This window comes from Eschscholzia californica, unplaced genomic scaffold (assembly GCF_041429995.1).
Source record: "Eschscholzia californica isolate CP2 unplaced genomic scaffold, dmEscCali1.0.p SCAF_2, whole genome shotgun sequence".
Classification (NCBI taxonomy): domain Eukaryota; kingdom Viridiplantae; phylum Streptophyta; class Magnoliopsida; order Ranunculales; family Papaveraceae; genus Eschscholzia; species Eschscholzia californica.
The window spans coordinates 60,387,675-60,401,154 of NW_028238309.1; the positions used below are offsets into that span (position 1 = coordinate 60,387,675).

At 40.5% G+C, this 13,480-nt stretch overlaps 1 protein-coding gene across 2 annotated transcripts; it reads left to right on the top strand.

The window, feature by feature from the left end:
- Positions 1-8,355: 8,355 nt before the first annotated feature.
- LOC147559819 (protein CYTOSOLIC ABA RECEPTOR KINASE 5-like) lies at positions 8,356-13,377 on the top strand. 2 transcript variants are annotated; one of them, XM_086661769.1, is made up of 8 exons: positions 8,356-8,476; positions 9,089-9,218; positions 9,591-9,823; positions 9,977-10,103; positions 10,202-10,475; positions 11,327-11,459; positions 12,577-12,663; positions 12,955-13,377. In XM_086661769.1, the coding sequence occupies exons 2-8, from the start codon at positions 9,137-9,139 to the stop codon at positions 13,078-13,080; spliced, it is 1,062 nt and encodes a 353-aa protein (XP_086517895.1). In that variant the 5' UTR covers positions 8,356-8,476; positions 9,089-9,136; the 3' UTR covers positions 13,081-13,377. The 2 variants fall into 2 exon arrangements, with proteins under 2 accessions (XP_086517895.1, XP_086517894.1); XM_086661768.1 differs by having other exon boundaries at positions 8,475-8,813.
- The last annotated feature ends 103 nt before the right edge of the window (positions 13,378-13,480 follow it).

Genomic DNA, 13,480 nt, shown 5'->3' on the forward strand with positions numbered 1-13,480 from the left:
AAATCAAATTGGTTGTGTTGTGCAAATATATATATATATATATATATATATATATATATATATATATATATATATATATCAATCACTTATCCATACAAGTCGTTGTAGTATAGTGGTAAGTATTCCCGCCTGTCACGCGGGTGACCCGGTGTCACGGCCTTTTTGTCACGTTAGGTCGACCCGGCATATTATGCTCAAAGACACGGGTCGATAGTGCGGAATATCAAATCCTAACGTACCGTGCGGCGCTATGTATTCCCTCCTAACACATAGCCAGCCTTCCCGAACATATTCGGAGCATCTCGACTATCAAATCATCTTGGTTCCCAACCAATAATGCGGCATGACACCAACGTGTCCCAACCTACGAGCATAGCTCGAGCCGTCCCGTATAACGCTTCCTTGAGTCATAGACTCTCGCCCACTATAAAGGATACCAACATATGTGCGAAGCACACCAAGCCGCATATGCGGATCTTGCCATCTAGTCTCAAGCATCCGTCACCTATCATCTCGGCTACCATCCGGACATTGGGCATAGGAGCATCCATCTCTAATAAGCTACCTCATGCCCAACATAGCACATCAAGACTTGGCCCCTTGAATAGCTCAATCCTCCTTATGGAATATGCTAGCACGACGCACGCCTCGCCATGGCATGAGAACATGCAACACCTTTTCCAAAGGAACCCGCAGTAACCTATCTCCAGGTACTGTCCCGAGCCATTTCCTATGACAAGGGAACCCGTGCAATATGCTTCTCTCGCATACGCTAGGCCGGCCTCATAGGTTGCGCCACGAGGATGCTCACTTTCGTGCATACCATGCTAAGGATGGGCGAGCTCCCATCCACGAGGTCTTGACATATGCTGGATGCATATGAGGAAGGGAGACCACCCCCTCCTAAGGTGCAAACTTCTTGTTTTGCCTATTTCCACAAGGAAACATCAATCCTTTTAACCAGGCATACTCTCGTCCAAATGACCCTTCGTATCCTTGACAAAGTCTTGAATGCCACGGGCGTCCCGTGCATGGCCTAAGGAAGCTTGCTTGGCACTCTTGCCCTATCTCGACCTCGTATTCGGCCCTACGGCCTATATGCTCGTACGTGCTTCTAGCACTCGTCACGTCATATGCATGCTCAACAATATGCACGTGACATACTCCCCCACTTGTAATGTCGACGTCCTCGTCGACTAAGTTTGGAGTACTTCAATCTTCGGCCTCAACTCCGATGCTACCACTGCACCTTCATGTCTTCGGCATACCGCACCTCCGTGCGAACTACACAGTCTCGTCGTGTAGGCATCCCGCAGGATTACTTCAGTCTTCTGCTTTGCATCCACTGATGCGTTAGGATAATGGTCTTCTCTACCATCCATCCATGCTCAATGTCGCTTCTCCGTTGCAGCCTCCGCCGCTCCTCGAACTCAGGTACCTCACCTCCTCGGCTTCACCTCGAGTTGGCATCTCGATTGTCACCTTCCATCTCTGCTTTTGTGACCAATCTTGCCATGCGTATCGCAGTGAACTGCGACACAACTCGTCACCCTGGTACCTCAGCAACCGTTGCCTTCACCCGAGTTAGCATCTCGACGCCACTGCGTCTTGCCATGTGCTCGCAATGTTACCATCGCGAAGCAACTCGTCTTCAATGTCACTCACCTCTGGATCAGACCCTACGTACCCATGTACTCCACGTTCTGACTCCTTGGTTTGCTTGTTCATTGAGACCCTCGTTTCGCCCTCCGGCTTCTCACATCAAGTGCACTCTGGTACCTAAGCATCACCACTTGCACCCTTGAGTGTATACCACTTGAACTCTTCGCAATGTCGCCCCTCTCTCGACGACCCTTGCCTCGATTGTGCCTCTGCACCTGCACCTCTGTGCAACTCAAACAAGCCTCTGCTTGTGCGCCTCCGCGCTTGCGCCCCATGCGCCCGGCATCCTCCATGCCATCCCTTCCTCGGGAAATTGTCGTGTTGCCTTCGATGTCCACTAAACGAGCACGGTAGCTTCTCTCCGCGAGAACTACATGGTACCAAACCATCCACCATTGGCATACTCTTGGGAACGTCCACTTGACTACATCCAGACACACACTTGCCATTTAATCATTGGCGATGCTCCTTAACCCGAGCATCTTGTTAGGCTCGTGTCCCTCTTGAACACATCCGAACGTACCACCGCATAAGTTCCAACACATCTCATGCAGCACCATACGGCTTACAACTCGAACTCAAACTCGACGTTGCCATATATCTCTGACGATCTGAACTTGGTTCCAACTATCACCAGAATTGGACGATGCTAAATGTCACCACGACACACCATCCTGAAATCCCAAACGTGAGCTGATCTCTTCTCAGTCACCACGTACTCATTGCACACTGTAGGCTTGAACTCGGTTCCAATTTACCTCCAATGCATAACTCAAACATGGGCCGATCTACTTCAGATACAACGACCCTCATATTACTTGACGGCTTGAACTCGGTTCCAACTACCATCAGTACTTCACTTGGTCTCGTGAATCTGTCGTCTAGACTTCACACCAATATGTCCATAAGCTGCAATGTTGGTTTCGGCTTATAGCACTCATGCGACATACCAAACACAACTGTGCTAGTATATCCATGTCTCATCTCAAGTGAGGTCCGTTCTCTTCGGACTCAAATGCACTTATACCACATAAGCACCTTGATCTAGCACCAACTTGCCCAACGATGTACTCTGTCCATCTATCTTACTCTTGACTTCTGTCTTCTGTAAGTAGCTTGAACTCACAACATCACAAGTCACTCGATGCTACCTTCGGCTTAAGCATAAGAGAGTATCCTTCAACACCTTGTTGCCATACCCTGCTCTAACGCTCAAGTATTACTCGGATCAACACAGCTCCACTCTTGGATGCCAATCCAACAAGCTTACTCAGACTAGCTTACCACAAGCTCTCAGCCTGACTCTACTTGCCACCTTGGTACACTTCTTACCAAGCATGTTGTCCACTGCAAAGGACTCTAACATATGATGTACCCAATGCGCACCAAATCGTACTGAGCATTACTACACTAAGCTCGTACACGACTCACCGTGCCATTCTCGGTTCATCCCATTCTCTGCACTTGTCCTTACTTCTAAAGGACTCAAGCATATATGGTACCTCCTTGTACACCAAGTCACACTGAACTCTTCCAGCTTGCACATGACTTCTTGTGCCAATACGGTTCCATCTCATATCTCGCGTATGTCCTTCATCTCAAAGGAACATAGACCCAAGTATAGCTACCACCGTAGCATCCGTGCACACGGCCTATTCCTTCCATCGGAACTCTCGTCGCCTTATGCACCATGCATCCCTCGACAAAGGTCCCATCCTGTATCACAGCTTCAGAGACCCTATCATCTTGAATGCATCTCACTCTGAAAGCCATCTCTCGGAATCATGCTCTCAACACAGCTCTTCATACACACTCCGGTATACCACATACCATAGTGGGAGAATCACTAAGCTCTTCGTCAACTCTTCGAGCATAGATACCATCTCTTTGAACCTGCCGTCCAGGCTCTGGAAGTATGCTTCCAAACATACCACATGTTCTTAGGCATATCTTCGTGCTTGTCCTGCCAAGCTCCCAAAACATATCCATTTGCCACTACAACTAGGTTCTTGGAACATATCTTGTAAGCTATCAAGCTCTTGATCCATCTATCACAAGGACCAGAGCAATATACACGTTGGCCTATCCACTAGGCTATTATACCAATTGTTAAATGGTTATCAGGATGCAATACATCTTCACTCGTGCATCTCCATCCTGCAGCTCAGGCTCTGACATCCATTTCTCATCTAGGATCAGAGCTCCATACTCTTAAGCTTGACCAATCAAGCTCTGATACCAATTGTCAAATAGGTATCAGAGTGTAGTAGATTTCTAGCCTGTACCTCATCAGGCTCTGATACCAATTGTCACGGCCTTTTTGTCACGTTAGGTCGACCCGGCATATTATGCTCAAAGACACGGGTCGATAGTGCGGAATATCAAATCCTAACGTACCGTGCGGCGCTATGTATTCCCTCCTAACACATAGCCAGCCTTCCCGAACATATTCGGAGCATCTCGACTATCAAATCATCTTGGTTCCCAACCAATAATGCGGCATGACACCAACGTGTCCCAACCTACGAGCATAGCTCGAGCCGTCCCGTATAACGCTTCCTTGAGTCATAGACTCTCGCCCACTATAAAGGATACCAACATATGTGCGAAGCACACCAAGCCGCATATGCGGATCTTGCCATCTAGTCTCAAGCATCCGTCACCTATCATCTCGGCTACCATCCGGACATTGGGCATAGGAGCATCCATCTCTAATAAGCTACCTCATGCCCAACATAGCACATCAAGGCTTGGCCCCTTGAATAGCTCAATCCTCCTTATGGAATATGCTAGCACGACGCACGCCTCGCCATGGCATGAGAACATGCAACACCTTTTCCAAAGGAACCCGCAGTAACCTATCTCCAGGTACTGTCCCGAGCCATTTCCTATGACAAGGGAACCCGTGCAATATGCTTCTCTCGCATACGCTAGGCCGGCCTCATGGGTTGCGCCACGAGGATGCTCACTTTCGTGCATACCATGCTAAGGATGGGCGAGCTCCCATCCACGAGGTCTTGACATATGTTGGATGCATATGAGGAAGGGAGACCACCCCCTCCTAAGGTGCAAACTTCTTGTTTTGCCTATTTCCACAAGGAAACATCAATCCTTTTAACCAGACATACTCTCGTCCAAATGACCCTTCGTATCCTTGACAAAGTCTTGAATGCCACGGGCGTCCCGTGCATGGCCTAAGGAAGCTTGCTTGGCACTCTTGCCCTATCTCGACCTCGTATTCGGCCCTACGGCCTATATGCTCGTACGTGCTTCTAGCACTCGTCACGTCATATGCATGCTCAACAATATGCACGTGACACCGGGTTCGATCCCCGGCATGGGCGCATTTTTCCTTCTTGTAGTGTAATATTGTTTTTATGCTAAGAAGCTGCCTTCTTATTTCTTAGGGTGGTGTTTGACATATTTTTCTTAACAGGATGACGATCGGCGGCAAGGGTCTGTCTCATCTTCATCACCACCATCAATCACCATTGTCGTCGCCACCATAATCGTCCGAGTGTGGGACTACAACCTAGGGGTGGGTGTTGGGTCAGGTCGGCTACCATGGACTTTCTCCCTCATCGAATTAGACCACCATAATCGTCCGAGTGTGGGACTACAACCTAGGGGTGGGTGTTGGGTCAGGTCGGCTACCATGGACTTTCTCCCTCATCTAATTAGAGGCGAGCTCTGAAATTATATGTCTGTTAAGATTATTGGGCGGACTCGGTCGAGTAACTCATACCATAATCGTTCGAGTGTGGGACTACAACCTAGGGGTGGGTGTTGGGTCAGGTCGGCTAACATGGACTTTCTCCCTCATCGAATTAGAGGCGAGCTCTGAAATTATATGTCTGTTAAGATTATTGGGTGGACTCGGTCGAGTAATTCATACAATTCTAGTGTCTAGACTCATCTAAGCATGTCAAGTTTTTTTTTGCCTTATCGAGTAACAAACTATTCACGCAGGGGTTACACTATCCAAATGGAGTGTGCCTTTACGCGCTACCCAATAGAGGGGCACCTTGAGATGTTGTCAACACATAGGCATCAATGCCAATGCCCAACTCACTTGAAATTAATAAAAACTAGGTTTCCTCCCCGTCCGTAGGACGGGGAAGATCCCTCTTGGCTAACGTCGTTAGATCGAATATTTCTTATTTTCTTCAGTCCAACAAAAACAATCCAAATTAAATTAATGGTGAAAAGTTTTTCGGGAAAAGTAGTTTTTTGTGAACAATTTTTTAGTATTAGAATCTTTGAAATAAATTTTGACATAAATACAGGGAGTTTCAAAATCAATTTACCTCTCTTGAAGAGTAACCGTGAGGATTAGTGGAGATATTTGAGGGCACAACCTCCCCTTCCTCTCTATTCTAAAGGTGGGTTACTTTTACTTAATTACCCCAAAAATATTTATGTAATTACAAAAATGTGTTTAAACGGTTTTTATTCATGAATTATCGTCTGTTGGATCAGGCTCCAATCAAATCTTTAAAATAAAATGGACGACCAGATTTATCCCTTGGATAACCGACCGACCTGTTTTAATATAATAGATTTGGGAAATTCGATCTTTGTAAGTAAAGCTCATCCAAATATGTGTGCTCTCTTTACGGCGTGGGATTGTGTCATTTCTATTACTTCTCTAATGTTGGATGGGCAACCTTTAATAATCGCTATGATTTTGCGCAAATACTAATGTGTCGGTCTCAAAAGGGATGCAGGTAGCACTTGCAAACTTGAGGTTGGCCCGTTTGTGGATTGGGTTGGTTTGGTCAAACTCGCCTTCGGGTTTTACATGTCCATGAGTTTTAACAAATTCGAGTGCCTACGACAGGTTTAGATTCTCGGATTTGTTTCCTAGCCTTACTACCACCTTCATCTTTCTCTTGCATCCACTCTAGTCTCTGTGAAACCAATCTCGAGCAGGAGAGAGTGACAGTGGTGCCGTGGTGGTTGGTAATAGTCGACAAAAAGACAGAGATAACGAGTTTTTTGGCGTGAGTAACTATTGACTTAGTCATTGTCAATTGACCAAGTCATAGTAAATTGGCCGAAGTCATAATAAACTGACCAAATCAAAATATACTTGTGTGTGCAGACGACGGACATTGGGAGTAAGCATTTCACCACTAGTTTTTACTCGACCAAAACCAAACCAACAAAATTTTTGGCTCAATTAGTTGGTTAATTAAATTTGGTTTGGTTTGGTTCAGTTGATCAATTAGCCGATTGCAAGATATTACTGCAAAGGCAAGTCCCCCACAAGCCACAAGGCTATTGTAAACGTACCCACATATGCATTTATGTGTATGTCTATCCTTTTTCCTACTTATGTGTCCACAGAGCTTTTGTTGTACCATCCAAAACATGGAGTCCAAAGCCACCAAAGCTCTTATACCAAAATATCCAATTTGATAGGCCAGAGTTATAATTAGTTCGATTTCATTAAAAAGCATAAAATGGTTCATAATCGACTAACATTATCCTATTCATACATTCATACCATATTTTTAAGTTCTTTTGGAAATTTAAAGACGTGCAACTAATATAAAAAGGTTAGCAAGCAAATCTTGGACAAAATCATAGTATATAGAATAGAGTAAGAGGTCAAATTAACATCATATTTTGCATTATCCTACTACCTCATTTTATTTTATTTTGCTTATCATCTCTTGAGGATGCATATTGACTCATAGTGTTTACCTCTCTACATGCAAACCACCATCATAATAAATAGTCACACACATTTACATATATATTTTTTTGTTGAGCTCACTCACATTTACATATGTTAAGCTATATTTCTTTTCTTTAACTCCTTTTCCCCAAAAAATAGTCATAAAATGTTATTTTTACTTGCTCTACTAGTTTTCGTCCACTTTCAAAAAACTACAAATCAGTAATCGTTGAAGTAGTAAGGATTAGACATGAGATATAGTTTCTTATTACAAACAACCATAAACTAATATTTAATATGACCACCTGAATACGGTACATTTAGTTTGAAGTGGATCATTAGTGATTTTGATAATCAAACAAATAATTGCTAGATATAGCTATGAGTTTATAGTGTATATTAATTTGGATGGAAACTAACCGTATTTAACTAAACTAAAGTATATTTCTTTCATCCTTTTTTCTACTAAGATCTTAATGTCATTACATCAAGCAAACGGTTACTCATCCAGTTGGTTGAGTAATCGTTCAAAATAATTCAAAAGTTACATGATCGATAGTTGGTGAAGTGGATGTCCATCATTTATTACTTTGGGTTATAAAGAGCACCAGTAAAGTAAATATAGGTATAAAACAGTCAATTAGTTGTACATCTATTCCAAAAATTCAGAAACCGCCGATCCGATTCACAGTAGAGGTTCGGCATACTTAATTGGCTTTCATCCCAAAATACATTAATTTAGGGGTGAATTTATAAAATATTAGTATCCAAGGATCAATCTATAAACTAGAAACGCGTATGACTTTTGACTCAGTCATCAGTCGTCTATTCTATGGGTCCCGCCCACAATAAAAAAGTATCAATTTCGTCCAGCCTAGAAAAAAAAATATCTCAACTAGGACCCACAAAAAGCCACGTCACAACAATCAACGGATGCCTCCTCCTCGAGTGAATAAATAATTTTAGATTATCGGTGACCGACTTATAACGCTACGACATCAGAATAAGACGTCGCAATAAACTAGCAAAAAGATTCCAACCCCGAGTATAATTCTCACGTAGGTTACCTGCCATCATCTCTCGATCACCAATTTTCCAACAGAAAGAGAAACCCTAGACAGAGAAAACCAGGTAATTCTCTCTCCCTCTCTTTCAATTTCTCTCTCTAAATCTCAATTTCGTCTCTCTTAAAAAAAAATATACCCTTTTTTAGTCTTCCTTATATTTTAATTATTTCTCAACCGATTGATCTAGGGTTTTTTTTTTTGGTGAAATAATATTCATCATGTCTTTTCTTTCATTGTTGGTGGTTAAGTCTTTACAATCGAATTGATTTGTGAGTTTGCCTTCCTTTTCATTTTTACTTCATCTGGATATTTCCAGTTGTTGTAATTTTAAGGAAGGGCAATTGTTTGAGTCATTTTGTTTTTTGAATATGGAAGATGATATTCAGAAATTCGGTTTATTGGTAAGAATTTGTTCAAAAAACTCATTTATTTTCATACTAATTCATTCACAATTTGATATTAAATAGTATATTGATTTCAATTGTGGGTTTGATTAATTTTCATCTAATTTGATAAATGCATCATTGGCAAATGTAGTGAATTATTTGATTAAAACGTTTTTAGATGCATTTGTTCATACCCATATCGAAAATTCTATGTATATATATATATATATATATGTATGTTAATCTTTGAAAGTAGATTGTTTTGAGAAAAAAAATTGTGGGTTATATAGGGAAATGCACAATCAGCTGGTGTTCTTGAATTAAAGAAGAGACAAAAGATGCGTCGTTGGCTTTGTTGTAATTGTGAAGTAGAAGAATCACATGCTCCCCATGAAGATGAACCTCTCAAGAACCAGGATGGTATGTTTTTTGTTGTATAGAGGACTTCTCAGTTTCGCATCAGAAGATATTGACTTAAAGTTGATAAATGCGTATTGTTTTTCTAGTAGGTGAAGACATAGTAAATAAGCTAGAAGACCGAAACATATTTGTAGAATGCAGTAGTATGTCTTCAACATGATATTGCAGAATTTGTGTTCTTTCACAACCAACGGTTGTGGGGATTACAAAAAGTGGTTCGTAGAACTACGTAGATATGTATTTACTTTTATGTAGTAGTAGTAGAACAGAACTAGATCTGCTTTGCTTTATTTCCTTACTTCCCGCACGTGTATGTGGTGCTCGGCATAAATATGATTTTCTTCTAATAACGTACATATTTCTATATTTCAGGTAAGCCTACTGGGTATACTGAAGTTCAAAAAGCACCACCAACTATCGAAGTACCTCCTTTGTCTTTGGATGAACTGAAACAGAAGACCGACAATTTCGGTTCGAAGTCTTTGATTGGTGAAGGGTCATATGGAAGAGTATATTATGCAACGTTAGATAGTGAGACTGCTGTTGCTATAAAGAAGCTTGATGTTGCATCTGAACCTGAGTCGAATATGGAGTTTTTGACCCAGGTATATATGCAAATATTACAATTAATGTACTCCTTTATCAGAACAGTTTTTTTGAAGCATGATATTTTCAGGAAAAGGGGCATGCTTTGAGGTATTTGTTTATTGTTGGGAGTTCTTATTACCTTCTTACCGTGTTCTTGTTTCCAATTTCAGGTGTCTATGGTATCAAAACTAAAACATGAGAATTTTGTTCAGTTGCATGGTTACTGTGTAGAAGGCAGTCTTCGTGTCTTAGCTTATGAGTTCGCTACCATGGGTTCTCTACATGACATTTTGCATGGTATGGAATTTTGCTTGTTCCCTTAATTTTTATCCATTTTCATTTATCTTCTTTCGTTCACAACTCTAGTCTGCTCTGAATTTTTCTTCAACCTGCAGGTAGAAAAGGAGTCCAGGGTGCACAGCCAGGTCCTGCACTTGACTGGATGCAGCGAGTGCGGATTGCAGTTGATGCAGCAAGAGGATTGGAGTTCTTGCATGAGAAGATCCAACCTTCAATAATACATAGGGATATCAGATCAAGCAATGTGCTTCTATTTGAGGACTTCAAAGCCAAAATTGCAGACTTCAACCTTTCAAATCAGGCTCCTGACATGGCAGCTCGTCTTCATTCAACTCGAGTTCTGGGAACATTTGGTTATCATGCACCAGAGTAATGCTGCCAAACTCACATTTCTTCCTTCTAAGTTATCTATAAATAGTTTAACTAGTTAAATTTTATACTGGTGTATGCATACATGGTCTCCTTATTTTTTGTTCATATATCCCAGAGATCTAGTTGATTAATTGAACCTTAAAGCGACGTGCAAACTCACTAGGTTTTTATTTTGTTGAAGGGGTTTCTCTGACAATAAAGATATTTTGTACGTATAGATGAGGTTCTTCATGAACCATGCCCGCTGCCCAAGTCTTTGTCTCTCCTATGTTCGACTACTTAGTTTTGTTCTAGGTCTTCGCAATCCCCGGCATTTCTTCTATACTGTTGTAGTGCGATTCTCGTTTGCCTTGTGGCAGCCTATTGATGCTCTATGTTTGCAATTCTCTTCTTAATCTTAAATCAAGCTTTATATGGTGAGTGTATTTTAAGAAGCCTAGGTATAGTTTTCCTATGTGTATCCATTGCAACAAAAAGTAGTTCCAAACTTGATGAGGGAAATGGTAACTTGTTAGCTGTACTCCGTAGCAAAACCATGGAAATCTGGAATTATGAGTAGACATCCTATATAGTTATAACCTTTTTAAAATCACAATCTGTAAGGTAAAAGTATCTTCCTTCTGGAGTTCACATCATGCCAAATGTGAATTTCTTATGCTATTATTGTAATTTCTTGGCTTCTAGCAAACATAACTCTAAGGCGTTTGAAAATACATTACCCAAATTTGACTCCAGCATATTAACGCAATATCTTGTACGAATATAGATATATTTATTATACTGTATATATGGTATGCAGTAGTTCCCATCTTTCCTAGTTGGTGACTGACTTGTAAAAGCTGATGCAGGTATGCCATGACTGGGCAATTGACACAAAAAAGTGATGTATATAGCTTTGGGGTTGTTCTCTTGGAGCTTCTGACTGGTAGGAAACCTGTAGATCATACTATGCCTCGTGGACAACAGAGTCTTGTTACTTGGGTAAGTGATTTACTGTTTATTTCACCGGTAGTGATCAATCGCCTGGAACATATTTAGTTAGTGATCTTAACAGCTAATAAGCATTTTACTGTTTTTATTTCACCAGTATTGATCAATTGCTGATACATATGATATATTAATTAGTAATTTTAATAGCAAATTCTGGAGGTAATAATTAAGTACTGTGATTTTCGCTCATCAAGGAGCTACCCATATTCCTCGAGGCACCTCAATTTCACTAAGTGGAAGGAAGGACCTTGAATCACTAGTATTCAGTGCTTTTACACTTTTGTTTTGCGTGTACTTTGAATTTTTCTGAACCCTTATATTTTCTTTACATAAAGTCTTATTTAATTTGAATACTACTTTTTACGTACATTTTACCGTTTTGGATACTCGGACGCTCATATACTCATTTACTCTTGGCGCATACTGGCAGTCACTTCAGTGGGTATAATACGAGATGTTGTATGTATATCATGAGAATACTTGCACCATATCGTGTTAGGAACTTAGGACCACACACATAATCAACACAACTCTGAACTTGATAACTAAGCTTAAAAATATGTTGTCACAAATAACTGAGGCAAGAAATATAGTTTTATGGTTATATCCCTATTTTCATATCTTATACCTATAATCAAAAGATTTCACAAATACAGCAATAATAATAAGTGATACAACAATTTCTAACTATTAATTATTTCTAACCCTAGTACAGTATTTCGTTTAAGTATCTTGTATGATTTTGTTGCTCTAGAACTACATTTATTGCTATTTTCGTACTCCCCCTATTAATTATTAGTAGTAAAATTTGAACCTGACCCGAGTTTTACTGAGGTTGAATCCACTTTGATTCTTTCTTTTTCTATTAAAATTTCTATATCATACACAACCTCCTTTTGTCACCCTCAAGTTGACTGGACTATGAAAAGCATTGTTCTATTTGGTTCGATAAAGTTAACTGCAGATAGGGTAGACTTTTGTATTTACAACCAGTCAGTGCCCTTTCTCAGGAGACTGACTAGATATTTTTCAAAACTTTATTTATTTTGTATTGAGCAATTCTCTTTACGAATTACCTATAATGTCGTTTCTTTATATTTTGTGATAGGCCACTCCACGATTGAGCGAGGATAAGGTTAAACAATGTGTTGATCCAAAGCTGAAAGGAGAATATCCCCCCAAAGGAGTTGCTAAGGTACATTCCTTATACCTGCTAACAATCTTATTTGGTATAAAAGAATAAAATAATCTAGTTCTAGTTACTTGGAACCAAATAAATCTTAAGAGTTCATCAAATGCCAAGTATCCCCTTATGAGAAACCAACTTTATCAATTTCGTTTATGAATTTACGTGTAACTGTATAAGACGGGTGATAGTTTAACTCTTACATAAAATAGGCAAGTTTTAGGTATAAATTTTTTGCATTGTACACTGTGAATGTTCCGAAAAAAACTAATGATATAAGGGTGTTATTTGGTAATTCAGATGGCTGCCGTGGCTGCATTATGCGTACAGTACGAATCAGAGTTTCGCCCAAACATGTCTATTGTTGTGAAAGCTCTTCAACCACTTCTTACGCAGAAGATGCCCGTTTCAGCTCCCGAGATTTAAAAAAGCGTACTCAAAATCTTATTGACCGATTCTTATTTTTTCCTTTTTTACATGTTTGATCACTCTGCATATTCGCGTATGTTTGATTCTGTTTCTTGCCGTGCAGATTGATCCGAGATCAGGGTCAAATCTATATATATACATATTATACATAATTTTCCTAGTTGCTTTTTGGATATGTAAACGAAATGAAACAATTGGGATTGGATGGAGTATCAGGAGTTTACAACGGTGTGATCGGTTGTAGTTGACATTGGGATTAAAACTGTTTTCTTGTTAAATGCATATGTTTGTTCAGCTTTTGTATTCTATTTGAAGAGTAATGTGAAACCCTTTGGATGTCTATATTAGGGTTGCTTAGAGTCCTACATTGTCATTGTCAAACAACCCTAGAGTTTTA